The 23346-nt window shown below is 40.1% G+C and overlaps 1 protein-coding gene across 2 annotated transcripts in view; it reads right to left on the minus strand.

Annotated features, from left to right (window-relative positions):
- Positions 1–1773: 1773 nt before the first annotated feature.
- MPZL1 (myelin protein zero like 1) overlaps positions 1774–23346 on the minus strand; it is a 69459-nt gene continuing 47886 nt past the window's right edge. Inside the window, exons 3-6 of one of the 2 annotated variants that reach the window (XM_054442658.1) lie at positions 20089–20302; positions 19209–19341; positions 16399–16501; positions 1774–4800 (exon numbers count right to left, since the gene is read on the minus strand). In XM_054442658.1, the coding sequence (XP_054298633.1) occupies positions 4699–4800; positions 16399–16501; positions 19209–19341; positions 20089–20302 (552 nt within the window). In that variant the 3' untranslated portion in view covers positions 1774–4698. The remainder of the gene's footprint in view (positions 4801–16398; positions 16502–19208; positions 19342–20088; positions 20303–23346) is intronic. The other variant, XM_054442669.1, reaches the window with a different exon arrangement.

A 23346-nucleotide genomic window follows, 5' to 3' on the forward strand; every position in this document is an offset into this window, starting at 1 on the left:
AAATATATTGAAATTGTTCATAAAATATCTTGACTATGCAAGAGGAAAGTGCAGGGGAGAACCTGCCATAAAAGCAGATGGTTGGTTCCTACCACCAGCTCTACCAATGCCACAGATGCCACTTTCCTCTCCGTGGCTGCTCCCTTGCCTTCCCTACACAGTGGGAGGGTTAAGTCAGTGGTTCCCCAGTCCAGTTAGCACAGGAACTACCCAGAGGGGTCAGAAGGGAGCCAACTGGGGTAAGAGAGTATCTGAGTTTCTTCTAAACACTGCTCAACTCAGCTCCCTCAGGGGTGGAAGCTGCTCTCATAAATAATAAGTCCATCTTTGGTTGGCAAGGCCCTTGTGTAGCTTGGAAACCAAAGCCCCAGCAGGTGGATGCCCTCCGACAGTTAGTGCTGACTTGGATGGAATTGCAGAGATGACAAAAATGTGATTCCATCACTCACTGCTGCCCTTGTGTGCTGAAGGAAGCATCCCTTTTCTTTTTGTCACATCACGCAAGATGGATGCTGTTCATATGTGAGAATTACTCCCAGGGGAGTTCCGGCCAGCTGTAACTCGTCCTCTCCCACTCAAGAACGCATTAGGTTTTGCAAGCCCAAAGTTATGCAAGGCAGGGGCTCATTGTGAATCCATGGTAATTTATAAAATTACTAAGTCACTGCAAAGCCTCAATGTTTTATTAGTAACACATTATTTGTAACATAGTTCTCAGCAAATTAAGTCACCATATTGTCTTCCAGACTGAGGTTAAAGCTCTCAGACATCTGTGCCTACCACCCAGACTACACTACCCTTTCAAGTTCCTAAGGGACTCCCTAACCAGCTCCTAAGGGACTGGGAGAAAATTGCAACTGCATTTCAGGAGCACAGCACATTTATTTGAGTAAGGAAGCAGTTTGGTACTTCCTTTTGGTGTGAGAGGCCACAGGGCATAGTGGTTAGGAACAAGGCTTTGGATCAAACAGCGGCCCCAGGCCCAGCCCCTCTTCTCTATTCCTTTATTAGCTAAGTGGCCCTGGGTAAGCCATATAATCTTTCAAACAATGAGATTAAGATTAGTACAATTACTATTAACTCACAGAAATAATAGAGCAAGAAATGCAAAGTGCCTGGCTCACACCAAGTATTTGGTAACTACTAGTTACTTCCATTCATGTCACGTGTCACCTCCACCCTGTGGCAAGCTCCTGGAGGAGCGTTATCTTCTTTGTTTTGTTTCTTTATGCTTAGCACAGTGCTTGACACAGGATTGTTCTCAGTGTAGGTTGCTGAATGGATGAATGCTTCCACCCACTCATCCATCCAGGTAACATGCATTGAGCAGCTAAGTGCCAGGTGCTGTTCCTCTTACTGCAGACGGAGCAGTGAACAAAACAGCAAGGTTCTGGCCTCTTGTTAACTATGTTCTAGTGGGGGAGAACAGACAAGTGTGTACTGGGAAAGAGCGAGAGAAACAGAGTAACTAGAGCAGAATTGAGGGTGCCAGGAAGGCTGAGGTGGTGGGGTGGGGGGCTTGCTCTTTTATATATCACAAAAGGTCTCCCTGAGGAGGTAATATTTGAGCAGAGGCTTAAAGGAAGTCAGAGAGCAAACCACAGGAATATCGGCAGAAGGCGTGCTTCAGGCCCAGGGAACAGCATGTGCAACGGCCCAGAAGCAGGCACACGGACGGCATTTTTGAAGAAAAGAAGGCAGGTGTAGCTGGAATGATATGAGTGAAAGGCATATCTCTTTTTCTATTCTGGTCAAAATGAGCACACAACACAATCCAGAAATTGAAAAAGATGTATTAAAATATTCACAAAAATACAACTGAAGATCAAAAAATAATAATGAGCTTGATGGTTTTTCCCTAGCTGATACATTTCCATTGAAAAGCTACAGATAGTTTGAAATTTCAATCTCTAAGTAATGCCTTTTGAGTGCTCCCGTACAAAATTAGCGCATAATTTTAAGACGACCCTTTTTGCCAGGACGAAGACATGGAGAGGGCAGATCTGCCCTTTAGGCAACCCTAGTTTGTTATCTGCAACCAGGCAAGGAGTGCTGAGGCACAGGAAAAAGGGGAGACAAAAGGGCTGCAGGGGTGGGTGTGCGGGGCTTGGGAAGAGGTCCTGCCCTGAGAGGCTCATCTCAGTGTGAGCAGCTTCCTTCAGGGAAACCTGTCCTGGCAGAGTGCCATGCTGGCAGCTGCCCTTGCCTGGGGGGAAGGTTGGTGAGAACTGGTGAGGATTCTCTGCCAGAATGCCAGGGCGCTGACAGAGTTTGAGGTGTCTGGTTGGGCAGGAGACCAAGAACTCGGGCTGGGGAAGGGAGTGGTAAGGGAGGAAAAGGTCTCCAGGCGTCATTCGAGTTGAGTGGCCCCCACAGCACCAGCTTCACCAACACATGGTCCCGGCACCACAAGAAGAAGTGAAGGCTCTTGCTCTCAGGGAGCTTTGAAATGTTTCATTTATTCACAGGAACTGTTGAGAAACGAGTGAAAAAACAATGCCCCTTTTCTCTGTAAAAAATGACTGTAAGGAAACATGACACAGGCCTGTCTACAATGTGTGTCCTCTGTACCTGAAGCACAACTTTGGTCAGCTATGTGGTTTTCGCGGTGGCAAAGGCTCCCCAGGAGTCTCAGCTTGAAGGGTGGTGACAATCTCAACACCCTTCCCCTCCAAACACACATACGAGGGCTTCCAAAGGCTCCTATAGTTTTCAAAATAGATGCCCAAAAAGTTTTAGGATGCAAGGCAGAGTTGACCACTTTGTGGAAATGTCTCAGGGCCAGCACTGTGTCACTGTGTGTCACTCTCTTGGGCTGGGCCTATGAACATGGAAGGCAGCAGGGCAGGCGTTTTTTTCTCCATTACACACAGAACACAGAGCAGACGCTGCCCAGCTTCAGATGTGTGTGGTGACCAAACCTGATCCCTGTTGACTCACACAGACGTGGCATGTAAGGTGGAGCGTTACAAGAATAACAAAAATAGCTCCTCAAAAAACAAAAGGCTTCACGTGTGGGACAGCATTAGTTTTGAAGCTCATATGCCCTTTATCTTACCACCTTGTGCACACCTCGAAATCTCAATCCTGTTTTATTCCCTTTATGAATTCTTTTGGAACTCAGCCTTCAAACATCCCCAGAAGATGACAAGATGAGAAGAAAAAGCAGCAGCTCATAATGGACTCCAAACTAAAGGGGAGAAAAAGTAACATTGCCCCTCACTCCCACTCACCCCAAACACGTTCTGCAGACCATCTAGACAGTATTCTTCCCATAACTGTGGGCTTTCGGACAATTTTAAAAGGGGGGAAATTAAAAAAAAACAAAACAAAATTCAGAAAATGGGAAAAATGACAACCTAAGTGTTGAATGATCTTCACCACACTTTCCATTCCCAGTAAAAAAAACTCATAGATTTTAAGTGGGGTGGGGAGTAGTGAATAGGAGAAAACAAGTTTTAGGGAAGGACAGCCAAACTGTCTAATCTAGTCTCTCATTAACCTCAACAGTCTTTGAGGCACCATGAAGCTGTTATAAAGCCATGACTGATGCTGCCTATTGCTGGAAGCATGACTGACGCTTTATAAAGAAGGTGATTCTTGCCAGCTGCAGTGGTGCAACTAGTTTGTTCCAGCTACTTGGGAGGCTGAGGAGGGAGAATCACTTGGGCCCAAGAGTTCAAGGCTAGTCTGGGCAACATGGTGAGACTCTACCTCAAAAAAAAAAAAAAAAAAAAAAAAAAAAAACAAAAGAAGGTGATTCTCTAGAGAGCGAGCCCTGGGAGATTGGAGAGTGGCAACATAATGATCCCATTTCTGCCTACTTAGAAGGAAAGAAACTCCTCTCCTTTAGCTGTATGGTGACTGTTATTTCAAGCAGAAAGGACATCAGCAAAGAACAAAACCGATACCTTTTACTCTCCACGTTACAGAAGTTCTCAAGCAAAGCTTGGATTTTCTACTTAATCAGTATTGATCCAACGGTGTCCAAAATGAAGTGACCTTCGGCATTTATCCTTTGCTAATCTTGCTATTATGAATCCAGAAATTGATACGACACATTTCAAGGGTGCAAACTTAAAGTGAGTCTACACAACATGTAAGGCTAACAACTGCCCCATATTTTAGTGTGAAAAACTTCAAAAAAACTTCTCAAATTGTTTTCAAGTGGCATAGCCAATGGGTATTTTTTAAAAGCTGCAGACAAATAAATGGTACTGTTACTGTGCTAAAGGCCACCCTGGGTAAGCTTCCATCATAGCATCTCCATCCTCCAACTACAATAAATGCTAAGACTGATTAAGCCCTTAGATTAAAAGGCCATGTCTACTGGAAATACTACAGGATCTGCTATTGTCTCCATTAAGGCAAACCATTTCTAAATGATGGTGAAAGGAATGTTTCTGAAATCTCCCAATTGTAAATGACCTGAAAAGAAAGTACAAAAACAGCAAGACAATGGGTACATATGTAGAATCATACCATCTTTTCATCATGCAACACTGGCTCCTCACATCAGGAAGACTAAATAGAATATTTATACATATCCTTTGTACACATCTTTCTCTCCCTCTGTGAGTACACATGTACTTGTCCTTGCCTGGGTCTCCAAGGCTACATGTGGTAATGGGCTACATTTTCTGCACAAGAGTCCAGTTTGGTTTTGTTTCTTGCTGAGGATATGTTCTAGGTATTCTCTTAATTCTTTCGGATATCCGCATACACCACAGACTCTGACTTGTTAATCTTGTCACTATGATGTCCGCCGGAGTGGTCTAACTGTGCATATATGACTGGGCCCTGGAAAAGGGAAGCAGAAGGATTAGAGGACTGAAAAAGCTGGTGGTTCCTTCAGCTACAGGCATAGAAGCAATGATTAACGTGATCACATCAGGGTTCCAAATCAAAGACTTCCCTCTTGAATGTCTTCAGGAAGACTTCTTATGGATGATACGTCCAGGACTGACTTTGAAACAAGATTGGACATACGTTGACAATAGTTAAAGCAAGTACATGGGGCTTTGTTACATTATTCTTTCAAACCTTTTTGATGTTTGAAAATTTCTGTAATAATATATTCCTTCTTAGGAATATCTCTTATCTTAATAGCTATCACAGAATTCCTCAGCTCTTATAATTGGGATAAGAGTCTTAAGGACTAAGATGGGAACTTCCACCCACCTGAGACCCACAGAAATCATGAGCTTCAGAATAATCAATCCATGCAAGAAACCAACATATTTGGTGCCACCCAAAGATACAATCAATTTGATCTGGTCACGTTATACAAATAGGTATAGTTTTAAACAAATAGTTTAAAAGCATTTCAAATATTCTTCAATACAACTACTTACAGCATAATTCTTTTAGTCTGAGCCTATTGTGACCAATACAAATATTGCTTCCTTGATTTTTAATATCAGATAACTGTTCTTCCTGTTTTAAAATAAAATTAAAAAGAAAAAACAAAAAGCCACAATCTACACAGATATAAAGAAAAACCCTAAATGGAGTAAAGTAGAAAAGATCCTCTTCTTAGCCTCAGCAGTAAGGAAGAGGTTACAATTCCAGGGAATTGTCAGGGTCCCATTCAGGAGAGCAAGTGAAGGTTGGGTGGCCTGGGGGCAGAGCAAATTCCCTAACTGTTGGGGGAAGAGGTCAGATAGGTGGCTGCACTTCATGACTCTTTCAGTCCAGACTCTTAAAATTGTAAACAACAACAAAATAGCCCTGGTTTTAAAAGAAAAATTTAATATTACCCAATGTCAACTTTTCTCCCAATCTAGGGGAACTCTCCTTGAGAAGTCTAATAATGTGCTTAAGCTTTCACCTTTGAAATCATAAGTTCAGTAGCCAAAAGCACATGGTTTAAAATAAACACACTTACCCTCATCCAGGAGCCCTAACAACCTGTGTCCTTAGTATGTAACCTGGGGTTCTGTGGAGTTCAGGTACTCCAACGTCTACAGAAGGGACAGGCCCAGTTGTAAGGGCTATACAATGGTGCATCTAAAAGCGGAGTTAGAAAATAACACTCGAGGACTAGATCCATTTGAATGTTGGCAGATCTGCGGTCTGAACTATGATATCGTCTTTGTTGAACCTTAGAGAAGAGCACTGGTCACGTGGCCCTGGGCACATTTGTAAATTTCTAAGCACAAGTTTCTTCATCTCTAAAATGGTACTACTAATAATATCTACATTTTTGTTTTTTGTTGTTATGAAAATTAAATAAGATGATACCTATAACGTAGGCAGTGTCTCACAGATAGTACTTAATACATGTTAGTTATTATTATGAACGTCTTGTTACACAAACATACTTTAAAATGCACTGAGGTAACTGGTCAAGTAAATTAAATAGTCAAACTCTGTGTGTTTATCTTTAGTCTACAATGGCTGTCATAGGTAATATTAACAGATCACATGGTTAATAATCATACAGACCCTCTATATTCATCTCAGAAAGCTGCAAGTTAAATGCTAACCCCACCAAAAAACAAAAGGAAGTTAAAAAGACTGTTTTCGGCTGGGCGCGGTGGCTCACGCCTGAAATCCCAGCACTTTGGGAGGCCGAGGCGGGCGGATCATGAGTTCAGGAGATCGAGACCATCCTTGCTAACATGGTGAAACCCCATCTCTACTAAAAATACAAAAAAATTAGCCGGGCATGGTGGCGGGCGCCTGGAGTCCCAGCTACTCGGGAGGCTGAGGCAGGAGAATGGTGTGAACCCAGGGGGCAGAGCTTACAGTGAGCTGAAATCGCGCCACTGCACTTCAGCCTGGGTGACAGAGCGAGACTCCGTCTCAAAAACACACACAAAAAAGACTGTTTTCTACTAGGAACAGAATTAAACTAACTGTTCCCTGGTAACAGCTATTTCCAAGAATAGGACAGACCTCCCAACATTAAATTATATAAATTCTTAGATAATAAAACCCCATATTATAATTCCTAAAAACTCACTAGGAGTTTTAGGGTATGTTCATGGGAGAAGGGGTTTACGATGTGTGACTGACTGCACAAATGGCTACACTTTCCTTCACTGCATCTTACTCTTTGCAACATAATGCTGTAGGTCCTTCCATCAAGAGTAGAAATCTGTTTCTCTACCCCTTGAATCTGGGCTGATCTTGTGATCAGCTCTAACAGAATAAGGCAGCAGCGATGCTGTGCAGTTTCCACACCCAGACCTCAACAGACCTCACCACTTCCACTCTCTTACTGATCTTGGGACCCACACAGCCACCACTACCATGTGAAGAAGCCAAAGTCAGCCTGATGGCTGATGAGAGACGCATGGCCCAGATGTCCTCTGTCTGCCTGGCCAACAGCCTGCCAATGGTTAGACTGTAAGTGAGACCACTGTAGACTGTCCAGCTACCAGTCAACCTTCTAGCCACTGCAGATGCACAAGTGAGTCAGCAGAGATCAGCTGAGCTCATCCAGACCAGAATCTGCTCAACCAATCCACAGAATGGGGAGCCAAATAAATAGTGCGTGTTTTAAGCCACTATATTTTGGGGAGTTTGTTATGTGACAGTAGATAATTGATACACTATGTGAGTAGAAAAGAATGAGAACAGAGAAAGTAAAGAGGAAAAAGAACATAGAATTATCGTTTAGTCTATAAATGTTAAAATATCAATGAGGTCTTTCATGTGAGACAGTATTGTCTTTCATGTCAAAAGAATACAACTATCTCTTGAAAGTAAATGGGAAAACATTGAAGAAATCCCTTCCTGCTGATTGACTTGGTATTCTTCAAACTGTTTACCACTGCCTGATGTTATCCTCATTCCTCTTCCCCCTTAGAATATAATAAGGTCTTAAGTCAGGGACTTTGTTAACTTCCTAGAACTTGGCAGAACATAGGTGCTAGATGAAGGGATGGATGAAAGAAAGGATGCAGAGAAATTGCGGATGTAGGTAGAGATTGGGGTCTGCTGACAGATCTAGCTCAATCTAGAACACCTCTATAAAGTCTGATTCTGAGTGCTATTTAGAGGTGGAAGGAGCCCTGAGTCTCTATGGAACATGCCTCAGCACCTCGATTTTGAGGGCAAATGAGGCTGCTCAGGACTTCAAGAGGATCCACTGAACCACGATCAACTTTGAAATTAACCCACCATTGCTAAGACGTTCACTTTTGGGTATAATAAAGAAGGAAAACAACAACAAAACCTACATTAACCTAGCTGTTTTACTCTATCTCTTGGTACTCACCCTCCCCACCCTCCACTTCATTTATTTATTTATCTTTGCTTTTACACAAAGAATTACAACAATAAAGTGAAAAATTGGTCTGAACATGTTTTCAACTACTTTCTACATGAATAGGCCTTAGCTATTGAAAATGTTTCAAGAAACACATTGCTTAATATAGGCCTATTATTTTAGTTACAACTAGAGATAAAATTACCTCTGAAGTTCACTTGTACCAAAATTAATTATTTATTCCAATAAAAAAACCATACTGGTGAAGGTTGGGGGAGAAGGTCCAGGAAGAAAGGATTCTAGAAAAGCAAACAGACCTGCTTCTAACTACAAATTAACTGCTCAGGAGTCATTACGTTGTGTCCTGTAGCACACCTTTCACAGTCTCTGTAGCCTGTAGCCCTACTTGATTTGATTCTAGTCCTTCAGGTGTTAGAGGAATCATCCCCAACATCCTAGCACAAATCACTAAGAAAGAACATCTATTTTTACCATATGCTCATTGACTACTGACAGAACACCTTTTTTTAGTATTGATTTCACTGTTTTTTAAGTAAAATATAAATATGAAACACAGCTATGTATTATGACTTTCTTTGAGATAAATGAGACAAATGCTGATTATCAAAGTGGAGGTGAAAAAAATTGAACAGACAGGATAAAATATACATGTGCCTTAGAACCAGACAGATCTGGCTCAGCCACTAACTACTGACCTTGAGCAAGTGACTTGCCTAGAAGAACTTACCCTGGAGGACTGTTGTGAGGACTAAAGGAAAAACGCACATAACTACTTCTTGAAACATTACCCTATCTATGCTATGCACTATAGTTGACAAATACATAAATATTCCATTCAATCACTGTTTAACAACATAACCCGAAAACCTACCTTTTGCATACAAAGCATCAACGATATCCAGAAAAGGATCTAGAAAACCAACTATTCATCAAATACATATAGAAAAATTACTTTATACCAATCTCATTCAAAACCAAGCTTCACAAAGAAAAAATTTTTTCTTATTTTTTCCCCAGTGCCTTAACACTCTAAACTCTAGGTAGTGCCTATCTAACACCTTCCCAACCCAGCCTCCCACTCCACTTGGCTGGAAGAGCCCTAATTTGGTTCTGGTCTTTATTCTCCCTTTGCTCAGGTAGATGACCCCACCTTCCTCTGCCCTAAGAGTGAATCAGAATGGCATCAGCTTCTAAGCCACAATGCTGGAAGCCAGAACAATCAGCAATGACTCAAAATGCTGAAGGAAAATGATTTCCAACCTGGAATCCTATCCCACCAGATTCGCGATCAAGTTTGAGGGAGGAGAATAAAGACAATTTTAAAGGTGTTAAAAACATATTAATTATCTCACAGTTTAACAGGTCAGAAGTCTGAAATGTGTTTCAGACTTGAAATGTGCTAAGATCAAGGTGTCAATAGGACTGCGTGCCTTCCACAGGCTCTAGGAGAGAATCTGTCTCCTTGCTTTTTCCAGCTTCTGGAAGCTGCCTGTATTCCTTGGCTATGAGTCCTTCATATACTTCATCAGCAGTATAGCATCTTCCAGTCTCTCCCCGATGCTTACCCTTCTGCCTCCCTCTTCTAAGGACGGTTACAATGGAGCCACCCAGATAACCCAAGAAAATCTCCCTATCTCAAGGCAATTTAATCACATCTGCCAAGTCCTTTTTGATGCGTAAGATAACATATCCTAAAGAATCCAGAGATTAGAATGTGGACCTCTTTGTGGGGCCATTATACAGTCTACCATTCAAGTTCTCAGAATTTTTTTACCTCCTGTGCATTTTTTCTCACTGGGTTGGTAGTATCCAAGACACAGGCAGAAGAAATACAAACCTCAGGAGTAAATATATTTTAAATGAAGACTCAATCAATTCGTACAAAGTGCCAAGAACATAAATACAGTCTTCAAGTTATAAAACACCCATGAGATGAGAAAATAGCCACCATTAGCAAGAAATATAGACAAAAACCGTAGTCAGATCAATAAAGACTACAGACACTGGAATTATCAGTTTTGAGGTATAAAATAAGAATATTTAATATGCTTAAATAAGATAGTTGAAAATATGAAGTTATAAGGAACTATCAAAATTAGCCAGGTATATTTAAAAAAGAACCAAATAAAATTTCTAGAAAATAAACCTGTAATATGAAATTGAAGTTTAAAAACTTTAAAAAGGGGCTAAACAGTAGACTAGTCACAGCTAAGGAATTAGTGAATGAAGGCAGATGAAGAAATTATGCAGAAAATGGCAGAAAGACAATACAATGAAAGATATGCAAGAGAGGCTAAGAGACTTAGAGCATAGAGAAAGTATAACACACATATAATCAGAGTTCCATAAAAAGATAAATAGATAAAATGCAGAAAGGAAAAATTCAAAGAGATTGTGACTGGAAATTTTTTAGAATTTATTAAAGACATCAACCTTAAGACTCAGGAGGTCCAGTGAAATTACAAGCAGATGCAACAAGGGATAATCTATAATTAAATAGTATATAAAATGCCAAACACCAAAGGCATAAAGAAGATCTGAAAAGCAGCCAGAGAGAAGAGACAGATTACCTACAGGGAAACAATGAGAATGTCAGCTGATTTTTCCACAGCTCTTCTCTTTATTAATTCTATCTGTTTATGCTGGGTTTAATTTGCTCTTCTCTTTCTAGTTTCTTCAGACAGAAGCCTAGATCATCAATGTTAGACCTTTATTTTTTTCTAATACAAACAGTTAATGCTACAAATCTTCAAAGCACTTCTTTAGCTATATCTCACAAATTTTGATATGTTGTTATTTTCACTCAGTTCAAAATATTTTCTAATTTTTCTTGTGACTTCTTGTTTTACTCATGGGTTGTTCAATTTTGAAATATTTGAGTCTTTCCTATCTTTCTGTTGATTTCTGTTTAATTCCATTGTGGCCAGAGAACGTACTCTATATGATTCCAACCCTTTTAAATTTAATGAGAATTGTTTTATGGCCCAGAATATGGTCTATATTTGGTTAATTTTCATGTGTACTTAAAAAGAGTAAGAATTCTGCTCTTGATGGAAGGAGTGTTTTATAAATGTCTATTAGCTCAAACTGGTTTCAGTGTTAAGTCTTCCGCATCTTTTTTGATTTTCTGTAAACCTGTTCAACCAACTGCTGAGAAAGGAGTGTTGAAACCTCCAACTATGATTGTGAATATGTCAATTTCTCCTTTCAATTCTCTTAGTTTTACTTCACTTACTTTCAAGCTCTATTATTAGAAGTATAAATATTTAGGATTATGTCTTCTTTATGAGTAGATCACTTTGTCATCATAAAAAGTCTGTCTTTATCTCTGGTTCTATTTCTTGTACTGAAGCCTATTCTGATATTATTACCACCCAAATTTCTCTCGATTAGTGTTAATGTAGCGTATCATTTCCATCCTTTTACTGTTTAAAAAATGTGGTAAAATATACATAACATAAAAATTAGCATCTTTACCATTTTAAAGTGTACAGCTTAGTAGTGTTAAGTGCATTCACATCCCTGTGCAATCAATCTCTAGGATATTTTCATCCTGCAAAAACTGAAACTGTACCAATTAAACAACTCCCTATTCTTCCTTCCCCAACAACTACCACTCTACTTTCTGTCTCTATGAACTGGACCACTGTAGGGTATGGGATATTAGTAGAATCACATAGTATGTCTTTTTGTGGCTGGCTTATTTCACTTGGCATATCTTCAAGATTCATCCATGTTGTAGCATGTGTCAGGATTTCCTTCCTTTTAAAGACAGAATAATATTCCATTGTGTATATATATACCACATTCTATTTATCCACTTGTATACTGATAGACTCTTGGGTTGCTTCTGTATTTTGGCTCTTGTGAATAATACTGCTATGAACATAGATGTACAAATATCTCTTCAAGACTGCTTTCAATTCCATCCTTGTATTAATATTTTTAATCTACCTGGATCTTTTTATTTAAAGTGGTTTATTGCAGACAGCATATAATTAGTTCTTGCTTTTCTATCCAATTTGTCCATCTCCACCTTTTAATGGCACACTCAGCCCATTTATAGTAATACAATCATCAGTCTGGTTGAGTTTAAATCTACCACTTCATTATTTGTGTTCTATTTGCCCCATCTACCCTTTGCTCATTTTCCCCTCCTTTCCTGCTCACTTTTGGATTAACTGAGTATTTTGAAATGATTACATTAAATTTTCTTGTTGAAACCTCCAACTATGATTGTAAATATGTCAATTTTTCCTTCCAATTCTCTCAGTTTTACTTATTTTCAAGCTCTACTATTAGAAGTATAAACATTTAGGATTATGTCTTCTTTGTAAGTAGATCACTTTATCATCATAAAAAGTCCCTCTTTATCCCTGGTTCTATTTCTTGCTCTGAAGCCAACATTGATATTATTACCATCCACATTTACCATTTTCCATGTTGTAGCATATGTCAGAATTTTGTTCTTATCAGTATTGCCATTCGGAGATAGAGCTTGTTAGCTGTATGTATCTCTTTTATTTTTTTCAGTGTTTGCTCTAGAATTTGCAGTATATATCTTTAACTTACTACAGTCTACCTTCAAATTATAATTTCATGGATAATATAAGGACCTTACAACAGTATTCTTTCATCCTCCCACCCCATCCTTTGTACTACTGTTGTCATACATTTCACTTCCACATGTTATAGCCTCATAAAATGCTGTCATTATTTTTGCTGTAAAGAGTCAATTTTTTTTTTTTTTTTTGAGATGGAGTCTCACTCTGTTGCCCAGGCTGGAGTGCAGTGGCGTGATCTTGGCTCACTGCAACGTCTGCCTCTGTGGTTTAAGCAGTTCTCCTGTCTTGGCCTCCCAAGTAGCTGGGATTACAGGCGTCTGCCACCATGCCCAACTAATCTTTGTATTTTTAGGAGAGATGGGGTTTTGCCATGTTGGCCAGGCTGGTTTCGAACTCCTGACCTCAGGTGATCCACCCGCCTCAGCCTCCCAAAGTGCTAGGATTACAGGCGTGAGTCACTGTGCCCAGCAATTTTCACTATTTCTTTCTGTGTGTTTATGTTTTTCATTAAATTTATTAAAAATTTCACTATTCTTTACATATTTTTTTCTCTCCCTTTTTCTTCTCAGATTCTAATTAGATTGCTTGATATTGTCCGGTGGTTCACTGAAGCTCTGTTCACTTTCTTTTCTTTTTTTTTTTTTTGAGACAGAGTCTCGCTCTGTTGCCCAGGCTGGAGTACAGTGGCATGATCTCAGCTCACTGCAACCTCTGCCTCCCAGGTTCAAGTGATTTTCTTGCCTCAGCCTCCTGAGTAACTGGGACTACAGGCGTGTGCCACCATGCCCAACTAATTTTTTGTATTTTTAGAAGAGATGGGTTTTCACCGTGTTAGGCTCTGTTCACTTTCACCCCTCCATCTGTCTTTCTCTTTGGGCTTCATTTTGGATAGTTTCTATTGCTATGTCTTCAAGTTGATTGATCTTTTCTTTTGCAGTGTCTAATCTGTTGTTAACACCATCCAATTTTTTTTTTATTTCCAGAAGTTCCATTCTGGTCTGTTTTAGATATCTATTTCTTTCCTCATTATGTTCAAGCTTTCCTTTACATCTTTAAGTTTACTAATAAGATTTATAATACTCATTTTAAGGTCTTTGTTTATGAATCCCACCATTTCTGTCCATTCTGAATTTGTTTCTACTGATTGATTTCTCCTGATTTTTTTATTGTAATTAATTATTAAATTATTATTATTATTTTTTAATCTATCCATCCATCCATCCTTCCTTCCTTCCACCCATCTATTTATTTGAGATAGGGTCTCACTATATTGCCCAGGCTGGTCTTACACTCTTGGGCTCAAGCAATCCTCCCACTTTAGCCTTTCAAGTAGCTGGGACTACAGGTACACACCACTATATCTGGCTTATGTGTTTTATTTTTTGGTTTCTTTTTATGCCTGATAGTTTGTTTTTTTTTTTTTTGAGATGGAGTCTCACTCTGTCGCCCAGGCTGGAGTGCCAGTGGCATGATCTCAGCTTACAGCAACCTCTGCCTCCCAGGTTCAAGTGATTCTCCTGCCTCAGCCTCCTGAGTAGCTGGGATTACAGGTGTGTGCCACCACACCTGGCTAATTTTTGTATTTTTAGTAGAGATAGGGTTTCACCATGTTGGTCAAGCTGGTCTTGAACTCCTGACCTCGTGATCCACCCGCCTTGGCCTCCCTAAGTGCTGGGATTACAGGCGTGAGCCACCGCACCCGGCCATGCCTGGTAGTTTTTGATTGGTGCCAGACATTGTAAATTTTACATTGTTGGGTGCTGAATTTTGCTGTAGCATAAAGAGTATTGGATTTTGTTGTAAAATGCAACTAAATTACTTTTGGATTAGTTTGATTCTTTAAAGGCTTCCTTTTAAGCTTTGTTATGGTGGGTCCATAGCATCCTTTATTCTGGTGCTAATTTAGCCCATTTAGGTATGACCATTTTGAGAAACCCAACCAATACCCTGTGTATTATAAGTCTTTCTACTCTGGCTCTTAGGAACACAAACTGGTCCCAAACCTGTGTGAGCACCAGGCATTGTGCAACCTACTGCATTTCAGGTAGTTCTTCCCCTGGTTTCAGAGAGTGTTCTCCTATGTGTATACAACTCTGTAATCAGACAAAGACTCAAGGGGACCCCGCTCCAAATCTCTGAAGTGCTCGTGCTCATCCTAGCATGCTCTCTATGGTTCCTTCTTTGGTACTCAGCCTTATAAATCTTAGCTTCCTTGACCTCCCCAAATTCTGATTTCTGCCTTCTCAATTCAGTGAGACAGCTGGGCCCAGTTTCCATCTTCCCCACCTACACTGCAGTGTGGAAACTGCTTCAAGGCAGTACACTGGGGCAATAACACGGCTCACATTGTCTGTTTCCTTTCTTTTGGGGATGACAGTGCTGCATAATCTGTGTTCCACTGTCTTGAAAACCAGTTTCTTTTTCTTTTTTCTGGTTTGTTTTCAGCAAAAAAGCAACTTCCATAGTGCTTCAAGGGCGGAAGAAAATGTTCCAATGCTTTTTTAGATGCTATGCCTATGTGTATGTAACTTTCATGTCTTCATTTACAACCCTATTCCTGTTAACAACCCAAATTAGCAGACTGAGTTATCTGACATATATTATGTAATGTGAGAGAGAGACAGACAGATAGAATAGGAACAAGTAATGAGCCTGATGCTGTGGTACAGAACATGCTATCTAGACACCTGGGTTCTAGCCCCAGTTCTGTCACTAACTGGCTGTGTGCTTTTAGTAATTTAACATCACAATGCCTTAGTTTCCTCACCACATATGACAACTATGGAATAAGACTATGGGTACTTTTCCCACAAAACACTGTTACTCTCTTTATTTCCTCTTAAATCCATTCCCACCAGCTAACACCTTTTTAGGACAAAGCTATAACTGGCCAAATTCTTTAGCATGCTTTCTACCCCAGAAAAATCAAACTGAACTAAGCTATGGAATTTTTGCCAAGTCACAATTATAATTAAAATACTATAGCCAAAACACACAAAGCTAGATTATATGCTAACTTCCAAATAAAACCTGTTTCTCTTCTGTACTTTCTACAAGTAGAAACCAAAACCATTCCTTGTTCATCAAGCCTATTAATTATTCAAATAAATGCTTACTTTCCATTTTTTCTAAAGAATCCATAGAAAATAATTTTGGTTTTATTATCAATACTAAGAATACCAACTTTTCCCTGCTAATTTCTTATCTTAGAGTACCTCAATACAGAAAGAATCTCGTTCACTAGATTCATTTCCTTGGGCAATTAAATAATCTTTTACTGACAAAGCCATTTCCTAATTCTGCTTGGGGCAAGGAAGCCACATTGTTAGTAAACAATTTATGTTACTGGTGGTTTCATGGAAATCTTTACTCAAGCAGATTCTTCACTACATATTTTCCTGTGGTCTTCCTAGGCCAGCCCTTTAATTCCTCACTCCCACTCTCTCTTTCTCTCTGTCTCTGTCTCTGTCTGTCTGTCTGTCTGTCTCTGTCTCTGTCTCTCATAGCTCAGTATTCTTTTCCACACCCAAGGAAGTGACAGAGCACCAAGCTGTAGGGAACAGTGCAGTGGGCAGAATCGCAATCAGCCATTACCTGGTGAGATCCAGAAGGCAGACTCTTTACAAGACCCTCAGTGTCGGAGGGAGACTTCCGAGGAGCCTGCTTAACTGGTGACAAACTCTCTGATGTACTGCAGCTGATGAATTGGCAATTTGAAGAACAAATGTAAAAAATAATAATAATAAATAAATAGAAACAAAAATATAGAAATGCAAGCGACGGCAAGATGAAGCAACAGATATATAAAAACAAAAGACAACATAACAATGGGTATCAAAACAATCACATGTTTTTAAACTATTTGCTATACCTGACACTCACTCATTCTTCTAAGTCAATGAACTCATCACTGGGGGAGGCACAGAAACAAATGTGGTACAACCTCTTCAACCCAGTTTACAAAAATCATATTGGAATTCTAGTTACAATACACATTTATCCTTTTGCTGTTTGTCTTTTCCCCCTGCCATCAACCCTCCTTTGGGATAAAGGTTTAAGGGAACAAGCTCTATGGTACCTTTTAATAGCTTAATGGCAATTCACTTTTGTTATAATCAAAGGCAAACCTCTTCTGAATGTATGTTTTAAATTACAGATATATATCCAGGCAAGTCTTGGCTTATCTTGTTCTCTCCATATTTTTATTCCCTACCAATACCACAGTCAAATCCCCCCAAAAACCCAGGAAGTCATGAATGAGAAACTAGGGAATGCCATGTCACACAGGCTGAACCTTTTCACAGTGACAGTAATCTTTAACAACAAGCACTACCTCATAAATGAATCAGGGAATGTGAATGCCAGGAAGTAAGACAGCTGGGGTACAGCGTAGGGATTTTCCAATGAGATGTGTCATCAGTACAGCTTAAAGCCTTTTGATATATACTTTTCAAACTTAGGAGTTGGGGAGAATCACATTTAAAGTGTCATTACTAAGACCAAAGCATACCATGCATTCTGCAAACTGTTCCTTCTGTGAAGTGGGAGGCTACACGCTCTGAACCAAAATGGTTTAATTATTCTAATACATAATCAGTCAGGATCTTAATTATTGAAAACATAATACATGTATGATAAAAGAAAACTAATGCACACACACACACACACACACATACACAATGGCATTTTACATGAAGAGCACAAATATTCAGATGTGCATAAAAACTCTATGTAATTTGACAATCCAATTTCATCCCCACATAGTATGCTCAACATGTTTCCAATACAAACATGTGACATATTCATGGACAAATCATAATAGCTGTTGGGTTAGCTCAGAGCTAGCTGGTTAGTCATCAACAAGGGAGAGGGGCTGAATACATACACAGGAATATTAACAGCAACGGGCAATGTGATTAGTTACCATGTGTCTAGTGGGAGTGGAAGAGGAGACCCAGCCCTGTTATAGTCCCAATGTGTCTTCTATGTCAGCTTTTCTTAAGAAGTGGAAGATAAGCAGGATCTGATCCCAGCACACCAAGGTAGAAAAGGTAGAGGAGGAGGAAAAAAACCAAAGTAAGAAGAACAGCAGCATTCATGATGCCATGCAGGAATCTAAGGAACTCTTTCCTGCCCCTCATTAACCCCGAAGCAAGAACTACAAAGACCGGCATGTCACCATCCTGGATTAGTCTCATGTTGAAGCCAATAGTCCAGCTATATTTAATCATAAAACACTCACCATGCAAGGGTGGCAGATACAGTCAGCAGAATAGAAGCATTCCATGCAAGTAATATCTGAATTTGAACACTCAAACTTGTTAAAACACAGCACTCCTAAAAACTCTAGATCAGCAGAGCCCATAGATAGAGGTTCCCACCATCCACCAGCAAGAGAGTTCAGGACATGCAATCCTTTCACATCAGAGTCCCTTCAGGATGGTTAAAGTTAGATCTGTGCACCTGCAACACTGCTCATGCTATATCAACTTGAATCCAGCCTCTGCTCCCAGTCTTACCACGTGAGTTCTACATAGCTTATATGGGTTAGCTTTCCAGCTGGAGTGGGGAAAAGAGAAGGTCCTTTAATTAGATACGCACCCTATGCTTAAACGTGTTCCATCTGAGAAGCCATAAACAAAAAGAAAGTCTATTTTTCTTTATTGTTGATATATTTTGTTATCAACTCTTATTATCCCGTTTTGGGTGAATCTAGCTAAGAACAATCAAAGCAATAAAGCTACTTAAGCTTGGAGTGGGGTAGGGGAACTACAAAAAGGAAAAGCCTTGCACCATCATCACACTGGGCTGGGGGAGGTAGTTTATTAAAACCACTGCTTTTTCTTCTTCTTTCTTTCTTTCTTTTTTTTTTTTTTTTTAAGAGACAGGATCTTGCTATGTTGCCTAGGCTAGACTCAAACATCTGGGCTCAAGCAATCCTCCTGCCTCAGCCTAAGTAGCTGGGACTTACAGGCACATGCCACTAATTTCAGCTCACAACTTCTTAATTAGGGTTTTATATTTCCTAACTGGAAAGAACCACCTTATGAGTTTATTAGCAAGAAATTGAAATTAAACTCTTAAATTGGGTAAGTGATGTCTTAAGAATACTAATTGCATAGTGGATGGTATTGAAACACAGAGCACAGACTGCTGAGCAGCTCATCTCACCAAACCTAAGAAGGAAACTGGAACAGAGATTAGAATCATATTCCACATTTAATAGCAGGCCCACTGATTTCCACTTGCCCATGTTAGAACACCTCCTAAGGAGACTGCCTGATTCTGACATGAAAGAAAATAGTAGTTAATTCTTTAAAATCCTTTTTTCATTAAATACAGAAGTTTCTATAAACCCTGATTCCCTCCCTCCACCCCTGCCCTAAAAAAACAGTGTTTCTTACCCGGTGTAATCCCGTTTAGAGTTTTTCCTTCTATAGAGGACAGCCAGAATCATGCTGATGAGCAGAGTGAGACCTAGGACCACAGCAGTAACTATGCCCACCACTACCCAAACTGGAAACACAGGCAAATTCTCTAGAGAGAAAGAACAAAATAGTTTTAAGGGACATTGCTACAGAGAGAAAACATGGAATTTTATTAAATTAACGAGCAAGTATCTTCATTTAGCAGTTACCGTACCCTCTTTTATTATCCAAATTATGAGATCCTACTATCTATCCTATTCCTATGTAATTCATGACATGCGAATATTAGATGAGAAAGAATGAACTATGGAACTAAGCATTTCTACACCTACAATCCCTCTCAGTGCTCTAAAGAAAAACCGGAGGTGTGAATTTACCTGGATCTACTCTCCGACAAAGCAGACCTTGTCTCAAAAATGAGACACCAGAACCTGCATTTCCTGTTTGTTCTCAAAATCAAAAGGAAGAAATAACTGTGCTGTTGTTGAAAGCTTTCTCCTGGAGAATATAAAACAATATGAATCTCCTTCTTTCCCACTGCCCATCACATCCAAACATAATGAATTTGGCCTTTCTTCTAATTAACACTGAAAAATTCATACTCCTGAAATTAAACCAATAGGCACCAGACGGTAGGAATAAAAATGGAGAAAACAGCCACTCTGGGTCAGAATGAGCAACAAGTTCCCCAACTCCAAGCATGTTTGGTAGAGCCACAGGTTCGCGGCAACAGGGAGCACAACTGTATGGCAAAACTCCTCCCTCCAAACCCACCATGAAATGCAACTCATGTTCTCCAACCAAACATGAGATAAAGGAGACTGCATTATTACTGCCAAAATACTCAAGGAAGTACCTTTTTCTACGACATAGAGCCTAATGTGTCCAGGCTGGACAACGATGTCAGGAGGGTTTTTGACATCACAGATATAGGTGCCATTGTGTATAAACTGCATATTTTCTATGTTGATTGATGCATCTTTCTTGTCAAGGTCTCCAGCCCAGCTGATTCTGTCTTTAAATGGTGGATAATTCCCAAGGTACACTTGCCCTTGGGAGTAGTGGAAAAACTGCAATTAGAAAAAAGGAACACATGAACTATTCTCAAAGGCAGAATTCCTGAACTCTGTAATGTGCATGCTATGAAAGCTTCTTTTAAAGACTTCATACAGAAAGAAATGCAACATCATATTACAAATCACAAGTTATGGAATCTAAGCCAGACAGAAGTTTAGAGATCATGGGACTCAACCCTGCCAGGTTTCAATGGAAGAATCAGACTCATATATCATCTCTAATCCTCTCAATATTTCATTGATATAATTATCACCACCCATAATTTTATAAAAGACAAAATGGAGACTTAAGAGAAGCCATTTTCCCAAGGTACCAATGATAGTAAATTGGGGACCCAGAGTAAAATTTAGGCCCATCTGAGTCTTCAAAGCCAATGTTCTTCCAATAGCACCATGATTGAGCCCAGTGATTCCCAAGGCTTCAGAAAGCTTAGTGTTGAGTTAGCTTACCACTAAGATACACAGAGGCACAAAGGAAAAGAATCCTAAATATCTCAGATCGGCTAATCTGAGTTTCTCCCTCTTCCTTCTGGTTTCCTATGGAAAAGTCATGGGTGTGTGAAAGGAACAAAGCCCAGATAACACAAGATACTCTTGCCGGCTTTTGAAAGTTCAGCCTTTGGCCCCTTTCTCTTTCCACTCCTCAGTCTCTCCTCAGTCCTGCTTTCAGCAAAGGAACTGTCTTCTCAAAGTAAACCTTGTCAAAGTCAGCACCTGGAAGCAGGGTTAAGGCCCAGTGGGAGGGGATCTATCCTCACACTTGGCTCTAATCCAAGCAGCTATGCTGGAGGCCTGATGTCTTTGTTCTGGTTAATGGACGGGGTGATGGTGGAGCTGGGGATAGAAACCAGCTCTATTAGCAATTCAAACAGAACATTTTCAGAACCCTTTGAGCACGCTGAAAACCCCCGTGCAGACTCATCCATTCCTATGATTTAATGATCATCTAGATTTTCTTAACTCCCAAACCTCTCTCTCCATCAATAGCATCCCCCAAGCTCTAGACTCCTTGCCCAATTGCCTACTCACTTTACCACCTGGCTGCCCCTCTCCCCCAAGCTTGTCAACCTCTCTTATAAACTTCGTCTTCCCCTCTTCATGTATCGTGTCTTCACTGATGGCTACTGTTTCTTTCCAAAACCATAAATCTTGAAGTAATCCTTGATTCTCTTTCTTCCTATCCAGTTAATCCCCCAATATTGTCAATTTGTCTCATTAGTTTCTCTCAGTTCTCTCTTCTCTCTACTCAGTTCCCACTGACAATATCTGTTTTTATGTTTTCATCATCTTGGACTATGGCCTCTTAACTGGTATGTCTAACTCATCATCTTCCACAATGCCTAAATGATCACTGATAAAGAATAATGGTTATTATTATAATATTTATCAAATATTTACCCTGCATTTCACATGACCTAAATGCTTGTTAAGAACCGTGAAGGGTCTGAGATTTTACCCTACTTACAAGCTAACAAAGTTAGTTGGCCACAGGTTCATAGATGCTGACAGAAGACACGGACTCCTGTGAAATCTTCACTCTCATGAAGAAGACTCAGAAACAAAGAACCTTATGAGCAGAAAGCATGTGTTTGTTCCTCTTGCCCCGCAAGTCCCACAGCCATGACATGGAGGGGCTCACATGGATGTTGTGCAGGCAGAGGTACTGCATCACAGCGGAGGAACCCCAAGCTCAGGGAACACAATTGTCTTACAAGAGGCAGAAGACATGTCTGACTTTAGCCCTGAAAGGAGACACTACCTTTACTATACTCAAGAATACACAAATTTGTCCTCTGCTCCAGAGGGTAACATCATCTGTGCCTTCCAAAGCTAGTTACTATACAAAAAAAGTCCAGAACAAAGGCAGCCAGTGCCTTTGCTAGCAAGGTGTGCAAAAACGTGAAAGACCCATAGAAAACTGTCTCCCAACAACTCTCTAGCCCTCACAACCACCCTGCAAGGTGAGATTCGCCTACCTGATATTTCATAAATAGGGAATGTGAGGCTCAGGAAACCTTGGTGACTTTCCCAAAGTCACAGGTTTTAGAGATGGAATTCAAACTCAGCTCTGATTTCAAAGCTTATGCTATTTCCAATGTTTAATGCCTCTCAGGTGAGCTCATGTCTTATCTGTTCAAAGTCCTTCACTCTCTCTTCTTCACTAGAAAATGAACCATAAACTCTCAGCTTTGCAAATGAATCCTTCCATCACCTGCTCTCTGCCTTCCCTTCCCACAACATCTCTACATATTCCCTGCCTTGCATTTCTGAACCAGCGGGGATGAGCTACATGATGCTGTTTCTCAGCACTGGGTCTGAGACAGCTCCCTCAGTCAGGCTCTCTCATTGACTGGGGGCCATTTGAAGGCAGAGGATAAGATATATTTATCTCTGTACTCCTTAGCACTGTGGACACAGCAGGAACTACATAGTTTGCTGAATCAAACTGAGGAATAACGTCTTGGTCAAAGCAGTGAGAGATGGAAATAAAACAGTGAAAAATTCACAGAAAAGACTAGAATCATTATCAATCAATATTTTTAAAGTACAAGCCATGGTGCTAAAGCTATGAGGTATACTAAAGATGTAAGACAGGCATGTCCTCTTAAAACACCCATATTCAGGAAGAAGAAGAGGAAAATTGTCATATTAAGGGATCTGTATTATAGGAATGGCCCAGATAAGGGTAGTGAGTTTTAAGGACTAAAAGGTTAAAAAAAAAAAAAAAAAAAAAAAAGAGGCATTATGGAGGAGACAGAGGGTAAAAATGGGGTACAGCTTACATGACAAGTGTTCAGAAGTAGGAAAACAAAGCACAAAGCATTTTTACTAAACTGGAAGTGATGCCGTAAGAGAACAGAAGCGAGGCTAAAGTGGTAGGCTGGGCCAAAATGTAATGAGCTTTTAATTCTAGACAAATGTTGTCCGCAGTGGGAATCTAGGTTTCTGACAACCTGCAGTGGCAAGGTGAAAGGGCTGTTCTAAGACTACGCACCTGCTGGCATATGAGGGTTGGATTGAAAGATGAAAAGAACAGA

This window comes from Pongo pygmaeus, chromosome 1, assembly GCF_028885625.2.
Source record: "Pongo pygmaeus isolate AG05252 chromosome 1, NHGRI_mPonPyg2-v2.0_pri, whole genome shotgun sequence".
In the NCBI taxonomy this organism is placed as follows: domain Eukaryota; kingdom Metazoa; phylum Chordata; class Mammalia; order Primates; family Hominidae; genus Pongo; species Pongo pygmaeus.